Source organism: Oncorhynchus clarkii, chromosome 19, assembly GCF_045791955.1.
Source record: "Oncorhynchus clarkii lewisi isolate Uvic-CL-2024 chromosome 19, UVic_Ocla_1.0, whole genome shotgun sequence".
In the NCBI taxonomy this organism is placed as follows: Eukaryota; Metazoa; Chordata; class Actinopteri; order Salmoniformes; family Salmonidae; genus Oncorhynchus; species Oncorhynchus clarkii.
In genome coordinates this window covers 7,306,209-7,324,406 of record NC_092165.1, presented here as the reverse complement: position 1 = coordinate 7,324,406, position 18,198 = coordinate 7,306,209, and the positions used below count along the sequence as shown (strand labels likewise).

At 42.3% G+C, this 18,198-nt stretch overlaps 1 protein-coding gene across 1 annotated transcript; it reads left to right on the top strand.

Moving 5' to 3' along the window:
* Positions 1-11,880: 11,880 nt before the first annotated feature.
* Positions 11,881-12,873, top strand: LOC139375524 (uncharacterized). The gene has a single exon (XM_071117356.1). It carries the CDS (start codon positions 11,881-11,883, stop codon positions 12,871-12,873), a length of 993 nt encoding a protein of 330 aa, XP_070973457.1.
* Positions 12,874-18,198: the final 5,325 nt, after the last annotated feature.

Here is an 18,198-nt window from a genome sequence, read left to right as displayed (position 1 = left end):
CCCCACATGGTCTGAGCCATATCATCACTCTTAGCCTACCTTTACCAAGAGGTATATACAGTCACGTCTAAATTTTGCTATATACTTTGAAAAAAATAAAACTTCTAAATAAATAAAAATTGCAAGAAGATAAAAGGGTCAACATTATTGTCACCTCTGTTTTAAAATACTCCAGCACCCTCCCTCTGCGAGGATAACAACACTGAGACTAGTCTGTTTAAAAATACTCCAGCACCCTCCCTCTGTGAGGATAACAACACTGAGACTAGTCTGTTTTAAATACTCCAGCACCCTCCCTCTGTGAGGATAACAACACTGAGACTAGTCTGTTTAAAATACTCCAGCACCCTCCCTCTGTGAGGATAACAACACTGAGACTGGTCTGTTTAAAATACTCCAGCACCCTCCCTCTGCGAGGATAACAACACTGAGACTAGTTTGTTTAAAAATACTCCAGCACCCTCCCCCTGTGAGGATAGCAACACTGAGAGTAGTCTATTTGCAATGTATAAGTACCCATTAGGTACAAGTAAGTTCCCCTCAAGATACAGTTAATTTTAACTATCTAAATCCTGTGTTACACCTAGTAATTACATTGTACTTATGCAGATACTACATGTACTCTGTGGTGCACTAGTGGGTTTATCCCCCCACTTGGTTGTCACAATGGGTAACATACACATTAGTTATAAACTACATGTTTTATTTTAATCAGGGATGACACCCATATGCCAGACCCCAGTCAGTGAGGTTGACCTTAATCTGATCTGTTTCTGTCAACTCAACCAAGTTAACCCCGGCAAGTGTTAGCAACAACATCGAGTGGAGATTTTGAAGAGTGCATTCAAGGGTAGGTAATTAGAGCCTCCAACCTTCGTAACTCGGACACCCAGGACATCGGTCTACGAGAGATGACAGCCTTGTGACAGTTGTTACTGAATCGGATGCAGTGGAGAAGAAACAGACTTGTACATATGTAACAGGTATGCTAACAAACATGCCTCGTTACACCTCTGTAATTACAGACAGTAATTACAATCAGTTACATGTTATTATTACAGTGTAACTTTCAGTTATTAAAATGAACTAAAATGCTTGTTACAGTGTAATTATACATGTCATTACACTGTAATAAGGACCCGTTCAAGTGAAGATCACCGATTTGTCAACCAATTAATGTCAGCAAAATGATTAGGTAACATTTCATTAAATAACTTAATAAGTTTTTAATGTTAGAGAGAATCATTTTAAACGCATGATGCTGGATAAATCACCAATAATCATTTTCAGATCATTTTTGTTGACCTAAATCTCTGCGTTAACTTCCTGGGACAACTCAACAAATGACAGAGCACACCTTTAATCTTAGCATGTTGAGTATCACAACACAGACTATTACAGCAACGCTATACAGACTATTACAGCAACGCTATACAGACTATTGCAGCAACGCTATACAGACTATTACAGTATCGCAATACAGACTATTACAGTATCACAACACAGACTATTACAGCAACGCTATACAGACTATTACAGCAACGCTATACAGACTATTACAGTATCACTACACAGACTATTACAGTATCGCAATACAGACTATTACAGTATCGCAATACAGACTATTACAGTATCACAACACAGACTATTACAGTATCACAACACAGACTATTACAGTATCGCAATACAGACTATTACAGTATCACAACACAAACTATTACAGTATCGCAATACAGACTATTACAGTATCACAACACAGACTATTAGAGTATCGCAATACTATTACAGTATCACTACACAGACTATTACAACATCGCTATACAGACTATTACAGTATCACAACACAGACTATTACAGTATCACAACACAGACTATTAGAGTATCGCAATACAGACTACAGTATCACTACACAGACTATTACAACATCGCTATACAGACTATTACAGCATCGCTATACAGACTATTACAGTATTACTACACAGACTATTACAGCATTACTACACAGACTATTACAGTAACGCTATACAGACTATTACAGCATTGCTATACAGACTATTACAGCATCGCTATACAGACTATTACAGTAGCACTATACAGACTATTACAGTAGCACTATACAGACTATTACAGCATTGCTATACAGACTATTACAGTAAAGCTATACAGACTATTACAGCATCTCTATACAGACTATTACAGTAGCGCTATACAGACTATTACAGTAGCGCTATACAGACTATTACAGCAACGCTATACAGACTATTACAGCATCCCTATACAGACTATTACAGCATCGCTACACAAACTATTACAGTATCACTATACAGACTATTACAGCATTACTACACAGACTATTACAGTATCACTATACAGACTATTACAACATCGCTATACAGACTATTACAGTATCACTACACAGACTATTACAGTATCACTACATAGACTATTACAGTATCACTACACAGACTATTACAGTATCACTATACAGACTATTACAGTATCACTACACAGACTATTACAGCATCACCACACAGACTATTACAGGTGGCAGCTATAAAACCAATGCGCTACTATATTTGGATCTTTTGGACCAACTTTCCTAAAACAATATGTAGTTCTGCTATTTGTAATGTTGTTGTTTCAGTGAGGAGTCAGTCTAAGTAAAACATGTTTTTTTCACCTTGATTTAACCATGTAGGCCAGTTGAGAAAAAGTTATCATCTACAACTACAACCTAACCAAGATAAAGCAAAGCAGTGCGACACAAACAACAACAGAGTTACACATAAACAGACGTACAGTCAATAACACAATAGAAACATCTATGTACAGTCTGTGCAAATGTAGTAGGATTAGGGAGGTAAGGCAATAAATAGGCCATAGTGGTGAAATAATTACAATTTAGCATTAATACTGGAGTGATAGATGGTACAGGTACAGTGATCGGTGAGCTGCTCTGACAGCTGATGCTTAAAGTTAGTGAGGGAGATATAAGTCTCCAGCTTCAGTGATTTTTTCAATTCGTTCCAGTCATTGGCAGCAGAGAACTGGATGGAAAGGCGGCCAAAGGAGGTGTTGGCTTTGGGGATGACCAGTGAAATATACCTGCTGGAGCGTGTGATATGGGTGGGTGTTGCTTTGGTGACAAAGTGAGCTGAGATAAGGTGGGGCTTTACCTAGCAGAGACTTATAGATGACCTGGAGCAGGTGGGTTTGGTCGACGAATATGTAGTGAGGGCCAGCCAATGAGAGCATACATGTCGCAGTGGTGGGAATGTATATGGGGCTTTGGTGACAAAACAGATGGTACTGAGATAGACTACATCCAATTTGCTGAGTAGATTGTTGGAGGATATTTTGTAAATGACATCACCGAAGTCAAGGATCAGAAGGACCTTGACCAGACACCTAGGTATTTGTAGTTGTCCACATATTCTAAGTCAGAACCATCCAGAGTATTGATGCTAGTCGGGCGGGTGGGTAGCAATCGGTTGAAGAGCATGTATTTAGTTTTACTAGCATTTAAGAGCAGTTGGAGGCCAAGGAAGGAGTGTTGTATGCCATTGAACCATGTTTGGAGGTTTGTTAATGCAGTGTCCAAAGAAGGGACGGATGTATACAGAATGGTGTCGTCTGCGTTGAGGTGGATCAGAGAATCACCAGCAGCAAGAGCGACATCATTGATATAGACAGAGAAAAGAGTCAGCCTGAGAATTGAACCCTGTGGCACCCCATAGAGACTGCCAGAGGTCCGGACAACAGGCCCTCCGATTTGACACACTGAACTCTATCAGAGAAGTACTTGAACCAGGCGAGACAGTCATTTGAGAAACAAAGGCTGTTGAGTCTGCCGATAAGAATGTGATTGACAGAGTCGAAAGCCTTGGGCAGGTCGATGAATACAGCTGCACAGTATTGTCTCTTATGGATGGCAGTTATGATATTGTTTAGGACCTTGAGCATGGCTGAGGTGCACCCATGACTAGCTCGGAAACCAGATTGCATAGCAGAGAAGGTATGGTGGGATTCAAAATGGTGGGTGATCTGTTTGTTAACTTGGCTTTCGAAGACCTTAGAAAGGCAGGGTAGGATATATGTAGGTCTGTAGCAGTTTGGGTCTAGAGTGTCTCCCCCTTTGAAGAGGGGAATGACAGCGCAGCTTTCCAATCTTTGGGGATCTCAGACAATATGAAAGAGAGGTTGAACAGGCTAGTAATAGGGGTTGCAACAATTTCGGTGGAACATTTTAGAAAGAGAGGGTCCAGATTGTCTAGTCCGGCTGATTTATAGGGGTCCAGATTTTGCAGCTCTTTCAGAACATCGGAACACCTTTCTGGATTTGGGTGAAGGAGAAATGGGGAGGCTTGAGCAAGTTGCTGTGGGTGGTGCAGGGCTGTTGACCGGGGTATGTGTGGCCAGGTGGAAAGCATGGCCAGCAGTAGAAAAATGGTTATTGTAATTCTCGATTATTGTAGATTTATCGGTGGTGACAGTGTTTCCTAGCCTCAGTGCAGTGGGCAGCTGGGAGGAGGTGCTCTTATTCTCCATGGATTTTATAGTGTCCCAAAAATGTTTGGAATTGGTTCTACGGTATGCAAATTTCTGTTTGAAAAAGCTAGTCTTTGCTTTCCTAACTGACTGTGTATATTGGTTCCTGACTTTGTAGGGGGTGGGTCCCAAAGACCCTAGCCATTATTGATTGAGGGGACCTTAAGGGGACCTCATTTGGCTGCCTTTCCTTCCAGTTCTCTGCTGCCTGTGACTGGAACGAATTACAAAAATCGCTGAAGTTGGAGACTTTTATTTCCCTTACCAACTTTAAACATCTGCTATCTGAGCAGCTAACCGATCGCTGCAGCTGTACATAGTCCCTCTGTAAATAGCCCACCCAATTTACCTACCTCAGCCCCATACTGTTTTTATTTATTTACTTTTCTGCTCTTTTGCACACCAGTATCTCTATTTGCACATGACCATCTGATCATTTATCACTCCAGTGGCCTATTTTATGCCTACCTCCTCATGCCTTTTGCACACAATGTATATAGACTCTTTTTTTCTACTGGGTTATTGACTTGTTTATTGTTTACTGCATGTGTAACTCTGTGTTGTCTGTTCACACTGCTATGCTTTATCTTGGCCAGGGCGCAGTTGTAAATGAGAACTTGTTCTCAACTAGCCTACCTGGTTAAATAAAGGTGAAATAAAAATATTTTAAAAAGATTCATAGGTTTTGCTGCAGGCCTTATAATAAGATACTGTTGCTATGTGTCTAAAAACTCTGCCACTATACGTTGCACAAGCTATTTATATTAGTCTTTGTGGTTAAGCCCTGGCTGATGTGAGAGTGGGCTTGCAGGCTGGGTCTGAGTCAGACTGAAACTAGATAAAGAGAAGTAACCACTGTCTGGTTTTGATATTTTGATCTTGTGAGACAGTGGACAATGCTAATGAATTCAGAGAGGCTACTGTACTAGGTTGTCTTATAAGGTAACCTCAGCTTATTGATACACACACACATTGACGCAGGTGATCATACCACTAGGGAGTGATCACGTATAAAATCAGCTGTGCCCTTTGGTGGGGTGCAGAACTCAGGAGAGACATCAGTTGTATGTTTGATGTTTGATTATTATGTATTATATTCAAATTGTTGTGATTTATAAGTGCACATTGAGTATTCCTTATTTGTTAAGTAAATAACAGAGCAAAGATAAGTGGAACCAACAACTTCGCTGAAAGTTGCATGTCACGGGGGCTATTCGAAGCTCATGCAGTACGCCACAGGATGTTTTTGTACTGATCAAGGGGAGTCAAGTCTGGAGTGAACCAAGGGATCTGTTCTTAGTTCTAAATTTTTTGAAAGGGGCGTGCTTATTTAACATGGTGAGGAAAGCACTTTTAAAGAACAACCAGGAGTCCTCTACTGATGGGATGAGGTCAATATCCTTCCAGGATACCAGAGCCAGGTCGATTAGAAAGGCCTGCTCGCTTGAGTGTTTTAGAGAGCGTTTGACAGTGATGAGGGGTGGTCGTTTGACCGCGGACCCATAACGGACGCAGGCAATGAGGCAGTGATTGCTGAGATCCAGAGGTGTATTTAGAGGGCAGGTTGGTCAGGATGATATCTATGAGGGTGCCCATGTTTACAGATTTGGGATTGTACCTGGTAGATTTCCTATTGAACATACTTCTTTCTGAAAGACACATTATAGTTTGATTACATTTCAGGGTATCTGAGGAGTAAATACAAATGTATTTTGACTTGTTGAAACAAAATTTAAGCTTTCAGCTAATATAAGACACGATAGAAATATGTACCCAAATGTTTAAAATCTTTAAAAACTATTAGAATTTGTTTGAATTACGCACCCTCCAGTTTAACTGGGCGGCAATCAATTTACATATGGTGTCCAGGGCACAGCTGGGGGCTGAGGGGGGTCTTTAACAAGTGACAACAGTGAGAGACTTATTTCTGGAAAAGTGGATTCTTAAAAGTAGAAGCTCGAACTGTTTGGGCACAGACCTGGATAGTAGGACAGAACTCCACAGGCTATCTCTACAGTAGATTGCAACTCTGCCACCTTTGGCAGTTCTATCTTGATGGAAAATTTGTGAAATTGGAGATTGAAATTTCTGAATTTTTGGTGGCCTTCCTTATCTGTAATAGCTACTGTAAATTGGACACTGCTGTTAGATTAACAAGAAATTAAGCTTTCTGCCCATGTAACATGTCTATGTCCCGGAAAGTTGGCTGTAGTTAACAACATCATTCTAGTCACATATCGCATGTTGAGCAGCAACCGTCCCGTATAAGGGACACCAATCCCGAGAGCAGGGCTGCCCAACCATCTTCCTGGAGATCTACTGTCCTGAAGGTTTTCAGTCCAACCCTAATTTAGCATTTCTGATTCAGCTAGTTAAGGTCTTGTTGAGCAGCTAATTAGTAGAATCAGGTGTGTTAAATTAGGATTGGACTGAAAACCCACAGGAAGGTAGATCTCCAGGAAGGGGGTTGGGCAGGCCTAACCTAGAGGTTAAGATAGCCAGGTGAGACATATCACAGTCTATTATACAGGATATAAATATTGCATTCCAGCTAAACAATGGATATACACTGAGGGTACAAAACATCAAGAACATCTTCCTAGTATTGAGTTGCGCAACCACAACTCTCTTTATTTTGCATCTTGGTAGCAATAAGTGAAAAGAGCAAATGGGAATCAAGCATTTCAAATACAGGTACAGTCTGTTCCTTTTGGGTCAAACTGAATGACGTAGCATGTATTTGTTTGTTTGCCAACAAGGTTTTTGAAACGCAGGGAGTAATTGCCTCCAAGTAGAGTACAGGTCATGTTTTCTCTAAATAAGGAACAGGTCTATCCTTTACACACACAGTGACACACACACACACACACACAGTGACACACACATACACACACACACACACACACACACACACACACACACACACACACACACACACACACAGTGACACACACACACAGTGACACACACACACACACACAAACTAACACAAACAAACACAAACAGTGACACAGACACGCACACACAGTGACACACACAAACACAAACAGTGACACACACACACACAGTGACACACACAGTGACACACGCACACGCAAACACAAACAGTGACACACAAACACACACAGTGACACACACACACACACACAGTGGCACACACACACACACACACACACACAGTGACACACACACACAGTGACACACACACACACACACACAAACTAACACAAACAAACACAAACAGTGACACAGACACGCACACACAGTGACACACACAAACACAAACAGTGACACACACACACACACAGTGGTGCACACACACACACACACACAGTGACACACACAGTGACACACGCACACGCAAACACAAACAGTGACACACAAACACGCAAACACAAACAGTGACACACAAACACACACAGTGACACACACACACACACACAGTGGCACACACACACACACACACACACACAGTGGCACACACACACACACAGTGACACACAGTGACACACACACACAAACACAGTGACACTCACACACAAACACAGTGACACACACACACACACACAGTGACACACACACACACACACACACAGTGGCACACACACACAATGACACACAGTGGGACACACACACACACACACAGTGACACACACACACACACACACACAGTGACACACACACAGTGACACAGTGACACACAAACAGTGACACACAGAGTGACACACACACAGTGACACACACAGAGTGACACATCAACACACACACAGTGACACATACACGCACACGCACACACACAGTGACACATACACACACACACACACACACACACACACACAGTGACACACGCACACAGTGACACACACCCAGGGAAACACACACACACACACACACACAGTGACACACACAGAAACACAGTGACATACACACAACACACAGTGACACACAGACACAGTGACACACACAGACACAGTGAGACACACACACAGACACAGTGACACACAGACACAGTGACACACACACAGACACAGTGACACACACACAGTGGCACAAAGTGACACGCACACACACACTCACACAGTGACACACACACATTGACACACAGAAACACCCACACACACAGTGACACACACACACAGTGATACACACACACACACACAGACAGTGACACACACACAGTGACACATACAGTGACACAGTGACACACACACAGACACAGTGACACACACACAGACATAGTGACACACACACAGTGACACACACACACAGTGACACACAGAGACACACACACAGTGACACACAGACACAGTGACACACACACACACACACACACAGACACATGACACACACAGTGACACACACAGAGACCCAGTGACACACACACACACACTGTGACACATGCACACACACAGTGACACACACACACGGTGACATACACGGTGACACACACGCTGACACACACTTCCTCATTCTACCTCCATCATTTAATTCTCTCTAATACACTTCCTCTCTCACTCTTACCTTTCTATCTATTATGTCATTCTCTAACCCTTACCCTTCTATCAGTCCATCTATTCTGTCATTCTCTAAACCTTACCCTTCTATCAGTCCATCTATTCTGTCATTCTCTAAACCTTACCCTTCTATCAGTCCATCTATTCTGTCATTCTCTAAACCTTACCCTTCTATCAGTCCATCTATTCATCTATTCTGTCATTCTCTAAACCTTACCCTTCCATCAGTCCATCTATTCTGTCATTCTCTAAACCTTACCCTTCTATCAGTCCATCTATTCATCTATTCTGTCATTCTCTAAACCTTACCCTTCCATCAGTCCATCTATTCTGTCATTCTCTAAACCTTACCCTTCTATCAGTCCATCTATTCATCTATTCTGTCATTCTCTAAACCTTACCCTTCTATCAGTCCATCTATTCATCTATTCTGTCATTCTCTAAACCTTACCCTTCCATCAGTCCATCTATTCTGTCATTCTCTAAACCTTACCCTTCTATCAGTCCATCTATTCATCTATTCTGTCATTCTCTAAACCTTACCCTTCTATCAGTCCATCTATTCTGTCATTCTCTAACCCTCTATGTTTTCCTTTTGAGGGACAGCCTGTGGGTACATGTTTTATAAACGTATCATTTTAAATGATCTAAAAATAACAAAACAAATAAAAATGTGGGGGGGGGAAACAAAGAATTTGAAGATTTTTGTTGAATGACTAAATGTATGACCATAAGCACATGGTTTGGAGGGCTCTGTGATATCGGTCTTAATATAGTAAAGTAGTATATTTAAATACGAGGGACATGGAATCACCTCGACAGAAGAGAAGACCACTTTTGCAGCTTCAACATTACTAAAGTATATTTCCCTAATGAGTTAGACAGAAGTTAAATACAGTAACACAGTATAAAGGTATTATATGTGTGCAGTAATTGAGTATTACAATATTAACGTTGTTGTTACGTAGGACTTGCATTGAGTTATTACATTAGTGGAATAAGGAACGGTCACTAGTCCTTGTGTACAGTACTTACAAAAAACTCAGCTCATTGCTATGCATTTAAAATACAAGTATCAAAGCATTATGTAACAGGCTGATAAAATGTTGCTCCAAAAGTAATTATGATTTCATGACACAGGCATGAGAGCAGCTTAATGTTAAGAGTTACTGAGAATGCTAACAGTAACTAAATATCACAAAACTGCTTTCTTGAATCAACTACAGCCAAGGTATGTGGAAAATCATGTTGTTTTTCTGAGTAAACTATCCCTTTGAAGAGGGTATAGTGTTTGAAACAAGAAGATTTACCCTCAGATGGAAGGCAGTTCAAAGTCATTTTTGCCAAGCATCCAACTTGCTGTTTGCAAATGGCTTTGAATTACTCTACAGTATTTCCAGGCATCATAGAATCATAGAATTAATTGCAGCTTTCAACTTTTTCAGTGGCCTGTTGACAAAGTCATACAGTAGTTGAGCATTCAACTTATTAATACTTATCTGTACAAAATATCATTGGTACATTTTTTTTTACTTCATTATGTACACCTTGGGCAATGGACATTCAGGGGAGTGGACATACACAGAATGTTCACGTAGAAATGTATTGTGTAGCTCCAAAATGACTGTCAGATAGATTGGAATAGTATAGGAGATTGTGCGTGCTCTATTCATTCTATTTCTATATTCAACCTGTAGATACGGTCCTGCCATTAGTGGAAGGCAGCCAATAGTTTCAGAAAGGTAGTCACGTCCTGAGATCTGTGTGTAGCATGAGGGACTTACACATAAACATACGTATGATTCCTGTAGCCAAACTACACCAGCTGTTTAGTACGCGAGGTGAGGTCCTCCGGGCGATTCTAAACATGTCAGGTTCTTTACATCAAGGACTGGAGCGTGGGAATCAGACAACAGTATCAGGATGCAACAGCAATTGTAATTTTCAGTGTCACAAGGCAGACACACATTCTCCATAGGCCTTCATCATTCCTGTGCATCAGCTCTGTAAGCTCTGTACATCTGTCCTAAAAGACAGACTTCAATATCGGAACTAAAAGAAATTTCACAAGGTTTATCCTCCTGAGACTCAGCAATGCATCAATACATGTGTGTCCTCTCTAGAGGATATCAGTTCTTGGTCTGTATCTCTGAGGCCGTACAAGCCTCTGTATTAACTGGAGTTGATGTCCGCACCCCCGCTGAAATCAAATTATCATAATCCTCAAAAAATGTGTCAGTTTAAGCTCGAGTGAACAGATTTTTTCGCATTGGATGCGTCTCAATCCAACGCATCGGCCGATGTTGCACTTCCGCATCTGGGGTGAAAGGTGAAAGAAAATAGTTTGTGCTTTTTTTTATATCCCTCTGTGGAAAGGTGAGACTCTGACGAACATGTTGGTTGTTTTGCTCTTGGACGCACACAGGTCTCACAAGACTCTTCTGAAGGTCCCCTGGTACCAGTTGAAAAAATGTATGTAAGTATATCTGGAGACCTTAGTGCCAAAAATATTTTTTTTAATACATAAAATATATATATATATATATATATATGTTTTTTTTTCTGAACCTTCCTATATCTCTCAGAACAGACGCTTTAGAACAAACCTCCTTTAGATTTGTTGGGGGGGGGACTGTTGTTCCATGTAGTCAACCTGTTAAAAGGTTTCTACCATCAGACCATCATAAATAGCCACTAGTCAGCTACCTGCATCCCCTCTCCCATGGACAGACCCCATACAGCACTACTCTCCCATGGACATCCCCCTCCCTGTGCTATTCTCCCATGGACACACCACCACCCCCTGTGCTACTCTCCCATGGACCTACCCCCTCCTGTGCTATTCTCCCATGGACATACCCCCTCCTGTGCTATTCTCCCATGGACACACCCCCTCCCGCGCTACTCTCCCATGGACACACCCCCTCCCGCGCTACTCTCCCATGGACACACCCCCTCTCGCGCTATTCTTCTCATGGACACACCCCCTCCCGCACTATTCCCCCCATGGACACACCACCCCCCCACCCTGGGCTATTCTCCCATGGACACACAACCCCTGTGCTACTCTCCCATGGACACACCCCCTCCCGCGCTAATCTTCTCATGGACACACCCCCTCCCGCGCTACTCTCCCATGGACACACCCCCTCCCGTGCTATTCTTCTCATGGACACACCCCTTCTCGCGCTACTCCACCATGGACACACCCCCTCCCGCGCTACTCTCACATGGACACACCCCCTCCCGGGCTATTCTTCTCATGGACACACCCCCTCCTGCGCTATTCTTCTCATGGACACACCCTCTCCCGCGCTATTCTCCACATGGACATACCCCCTCCCTGTGCTGCTCCCCCATGGACATACCCCCTCCCTGTGCTGCTCCCCCATGGACATACCCCCTCCCTGCGCTATTCTCCCATGGACATACCCCCTCCCTGTGCTGCTCCTCCATGGACATACCCCCTCCCTGCGCTGCTCCCTCATGGACATACCCCCTCCCTGTGCTGCTCCCCCATGGACATACCCCCTCCCTGTGCTGCTCCCCCATGGACATACCCCCTCCCTGCGCTGCTCCCCCATGGACATACCCCCTCCCTGCACTATTCTCCCATGGACATAACCCCTCCCTGCGCTATTCTCCCATGGACATACCCCCTCCATGTGCTGCTCCCCCATGGACATACTCCCTCCCTGTGCTGCTCCCCCATGGACATACCCCCTCCCTGTGCTGCTCCCCCATGGACATACTCCCTCCCTGTGCTGCTCCCCCATGGACATACCCCCCCAACACTCAGATCCTCATCTAATCTATTTAATTTAAACGATAGGAGTGACACCATGTTTCACTTTGAACTATCCACGGTCTGAAAAAAAATTTACCCAATAATAATAACCCATAGCATTTACAGTACAATAAAACATATCATTTAATTCACACAGTAATATTCATTTAGTAAATAAATCTTTATCAGTCTTCACACCTCCAACGTTGTCAGCGCTCCCAGGGTACTGTAGGAACGTCCTGCCCCAGAGAAAGCCACAGATCAGCTGTGTTTGACCCCTGTGATAGTCCACAGATGGTCAGCCATCCAAACAATGTATTGAGTCATCATGCTGGGCCTCAGTGCCTGCAAGTCGCAACCTTATCTCCTTCCACTACAGCTTTGAATTAGTCTACAGTATTTTCAGGCATCATAAAATTAATTGCAGCTTTTAACTTTTTTCGGTGGCATGTTGACAGGGTCAAACAGTAGTTGACCATTCAACTTATTAATACTTATCTGTACAAAATATCATCGGTTAAATATAATTTAACTTAATTATGTACACTTGGGGCAAAGGACATTCAGGAGAATGGACAAACAGAATGTTGAGATAGAAATATATTGTGTAGATCCAATATGACTGTCAGATAGATTGGAATAGTATAGGAGGTTGTGTGTGATCTATTCATTCTATTTCTATCTTCAACACAGAGTTCCAGGTACAGCCCTGCCATTAGTTGAAGGCAGCCAATGAAATATATTTTTAAGTAGTTTCCTTCTAAGATCTGTATTAAAAAGTTAAAAAGTAATCACTTTGAAATCTGTATGTAACGTGAGGGATTTACATAAGTATACACAGAGTGTACAAAATGTTATGAACACCTTCCTAATATTGAGTTGCACCCACTTTTGCCCTCAAAACAGCCTCAATTCGTCAAGGCATGAACTCTACAAGGTGGCAAAGGCATTCCACAGGAATGCTGGCCCACGTTGACTCCAACGCTTCCCACAGCTGTGTCAAGTCCGTTTTGTCACTAAAGCCCCATACACTACCCACTATTGCGACCTGTATGCTCTCGTTGGTTGGCCCTCGCTTCATACTCGTCGACAAACCCACTGGCTACAGGTTATCTCCAAGTCTCTGCTAGGTAAAGCCCCGTCTTATCTCAGCTCACAGGTCACCATAGCAGCACCCACTAATAGCACGCGCTCCAGCAGGTATATCTCACTGGTCACCCCCAAAGCCAATTCCTCCTTTGGTCGACTTTCCTTCCAGTTCTCTGCTGCCAATGACTGGAACAAACTGCAATAATCTCTGAGGCTGGAGACTCATATCTCCCTCACTAGCTTTAAGCACCAGCTGTCAGAGCAGCTCACAGATCACTGCACCTATACATAGCCCATCTATAAACAGCCCGTCTATCTATCTACCTCATCCCCATACTGTATTTATGTATCTTGCTCCTTTGCACTCCAGTATCTCTTCTTGCACATTCATCTTCTGCACATCTACCATTCCAGTGTTTAATTGCTATATTGTAATTACTTCGCCACCATGACTTATTTATTGCCTTACCTCCCTCATCTCACCTCATTTGCATTCACTGTATATAGACGTTTTGTTTTATTTTGTTCTACTGTGTTATTGACTATGTTTTGTTTATTCCATGTGTAACTCTGTGCTGTTGTATGTGTCGAATTGCTATGCTTTATCTTGGCCAGGTCACAGTTGCAAATGAGAACTTGCTCTCAACTAGCCTACCTGGTTAAATAAAGGTGAAATAAAAAATAAAATAAATAAAAATAAAGTTGGCTGGATGTCCTTTGGTGGTGGACCATTCTTGATACACACAGGAAACTGTTGAGCATGAAAAACCCAGCAGCATTGCAGTTCTTGACACACTCAAACCAGTGCGCCTGGCACCTACTACCATACCCCGTTCAAAGGCACTTCAATATTTTGTCTTACCCATTCACCCTCTGAATGGCACACATACACAATCCATGTCTCAGTCGTTTCAAGGCTTAAAAATCCTTCTTTAACCCGTCTCCTCCCATTTATCTACACTGATCAATACAGGATCATACCTTTCACCTGGATACACCTGGTCAGTCTGTTATGGAAAGAGCAGGTTTTTCGTAGGGTTTTGTACAATCAGTGTATAATTCCTATAGCCATACAACTTTTTAATACATGAGGTGAGGTCCCCAGGACTGTTAATACGTGAGGTGAGGTCCTCAGGACTATTAATACATGAGGTGAGGTCCCCAGGACTATTAATACATGAGGTGAGGTCCTCAGGACTGTTAATACGTGAGGTGAGGTCCTCAGGACTATTAATACATGAGGTGAGGTCCCCAGGACTATTAATACATGAGGTGAGGTCCTCAGGACTAATCTAAACATAACAGGTTCTTTACATCAAGGACTGGAGCATGGGAATCAGACAATATCAGGATGCAACAATACTTTATTTTAATGTTCAGTATTGCAAGACAGACATCTCCATAGGCCTACATGGAACTCCGTACAACTGTCCTACAAGACAGCCTTCAACAGATGGCAATATCAGATTTCTCACAGACAAATATCACTAGGTGTCATTCACACACTCAGACAATGATGATCTGCTGTAACACACAGAGAGTGTGCCCAGGGAGGAGAGCTAGGTGGAATATGGACGCCAACGGCTAAAAACACTACATTCACAATCATTCCTATTTCTCATACTTACTTCACTAAAACCACCACCACCAACCACCAAACCACCAAACCACCATACATTTTTTTGTTATGTGTCGGATCCCAGTAAGACTAGCTGTTGCCATTGGCGTTGGCTACAGTGGCGATTTTAACATGTAAATCTTAGTGGGACAAACTTTTTTTCATGCATGCCATCAAAGCCACTACACAACACAAAAAAATACATTAATTGCACAATAACATTGGCAAATGGTGCCCACAAACTGTTAGGGCCTACATAAAGCTGTCCCAACAGCAGAGTCCCAACACCTTACCACCGCTGCACCTGGCTATCAGCGGAGCCTTGTTTGGCAGCGAAATAGTTAATTCAGCCTCATTTACTGCCTTTTTAATGAAAGCCTGCTGATATGGCAGTCTTGTTCAAACAAATGTGGTTTTCACTGACAATTGAGATGTTTTTTTAGAAAACCCTTTACTCAGTACTTTGTTGAAGCACCTTTGACAGCGATTACAGCCTCAAGTATTCTTGCTTATGACGCTACAAGCTGGGCACACTAGTATTTGGGGAGTTTCTCCTATTCTTCTCTGTAGATCCACTCAAGCTCTGTCAGGTTGGATGGGGAGCGTCGCTGCACAGCTATTTTCAGGTCTCTCCAGAGATGTTCGATCGGGTTCAAGTCCGGGCTCTGGCTGGGCCACTCAAGGACATTCAGAGACTTGTCCCAAAGCCACTCCTGCGTTGTCTTGGCTGTGTGCTTAGGGTCGTTGTCCTGTTGAAAGGTGGACCTCCGCCCCAGTCGGAGATCCGGATAAGTTTTTCATCAAGGATCTCCCTGTACTTTGCTCTGTTCATCTTTCCCCTCGATCCTGACTATTCTCCCAGTCTGCCGCTGACAAACATCCGCACAACATGATGCTGCCACCACCATGCTTCACCTTGGGGATGGTGCGAGTTTTCCTCCAGACATGAAGCTTGTCATCAGGCCAAAGAGTTCAATCTTGGTTTAATCAGATCAGGCAATCTTGTTTCTCATGGTCTGAGAGTCTTTCGGTGCCTTTTGGCAAACTCCAAGCGGACTGTCAAGTTCTTTTTACTGAGGAGTGGCTTCCGTCTGGCCACTCCACCATAGAGGCCTGATTGTGGGAGTGCTTCTAACTGTTTCATTATGGAGTATTGTGTGTAGATACTTTTTTTAAAACGTTTTAGAATAAAGTTGTAAGGTAACAAACTGTGGAAAAAGGTCAAGGGGTCTGAATACTTTCCAAATACAATGTAAATACGTGAAGAACATGGAATCACCTCAACGGAAGATTAGACCACTTTTTCAGCTTCAAGTTGACTGAGACAATTAACAGTAACACGGCATAAAGTTATTATACATGTGTAGTAACTGAGTATTACAATAGGAAAATTGTTATAGGACTTTGGAAATTACTTTAGAATTGCATTAGTGGAATAAGGAACGGTCACTAGTCCTTGTGTACAGTACTTACAAAAACTCAGCTCATTGCTATGCATTTAAAATGCAAGTATCAAAGTATTATGTAACAGGCTAATAAAATGTTGCTCCAAAACAATGTTTATTACACAGGCACAATAACCATGTAATGTTAAGTGTAACTGAGAATGCTAACAGTAACTAAATATCCCAAAACTGCTTTCTGGAATCAACTACATCCATGGTAGATGGAAAATCATGTTAGTTTGTATTCTGAGTAAGCTGGATGGTATAGTGCATGTTTGAAACACTTACCCTCAGACGGACAGAGGTTCAAAGTCGTTTTTGCTAAGCATCCAACTTGCTGTTTGCAAATGGATTTGAATTACACTGTCTTTCCAGGTATCATGAAATTAATTGCAGCTTTCAACTTTTTCGGGGTCATACAGTAGTTGAGCATTCAACTTATTAATGCTTATCTGTACAAAATATCATTGGTTAAATATCATTTGATTTAATTATGTACACCTGAGGCAGTGGACATTCAGGAGAATGGAAATATACCGAATGTTCACGTAGAAATGTATTGTGTAGCTCCAATGTGACTGTCAGATTGGAATAGCATAGGAGGTTGTGTGTGCTCTATTCATTCTATTTCTATCTTCAACATGCAGTTCCAGATACAGCCCTGCCGCTAGTTGAAACCAGCCAATCCAATAGTTTCAGAAAAGTAGTCACTTCCTGAGAGCTGTGTGTAACGTGAAGGATTTACACACATATCCTCTCAGTAGCAGTACTTCACCAACTTTACAATACGCGAGGTGACATCCTCAGGACTAATCTAAACATAAGATTATTTACACCAAGGACTGGAACATTGGAATCAGACAACAGTATTAGGATGCAACAATTTATTTTCATTTTCAGCATCGCAAGACAGACATCTCCATAGGACGACATCATTCCTATACATCCGTTCCAGAAGTCTGTCCACAAGACAGACTTCAACAGATGGCAATATCAGATTTCGCACAAACAAATATCACAAGGTTTATTCACGTTTCTTTCACATACTCAGACAATAACAATGTGTTGTAACACATATAGAGCATGCCCAGGGAGAAGGAGAGCAGGTCAAGATGGAATATGGGCGCCAACGCCTAAAAAACACTACATTCACAATCTTTCCTATTTCTCATACTAACTTCAGTAAACCCAACATCA

Excerpts from the sequence above, each read along its gene's own strand:
- LOC139375524 (XM_071117356.1), top strand. The coding sequence starts at position 11,881 with ATGGACCTACCCCCTCCTGTGCTATTCTCCCATGGACATACCCCCTCC.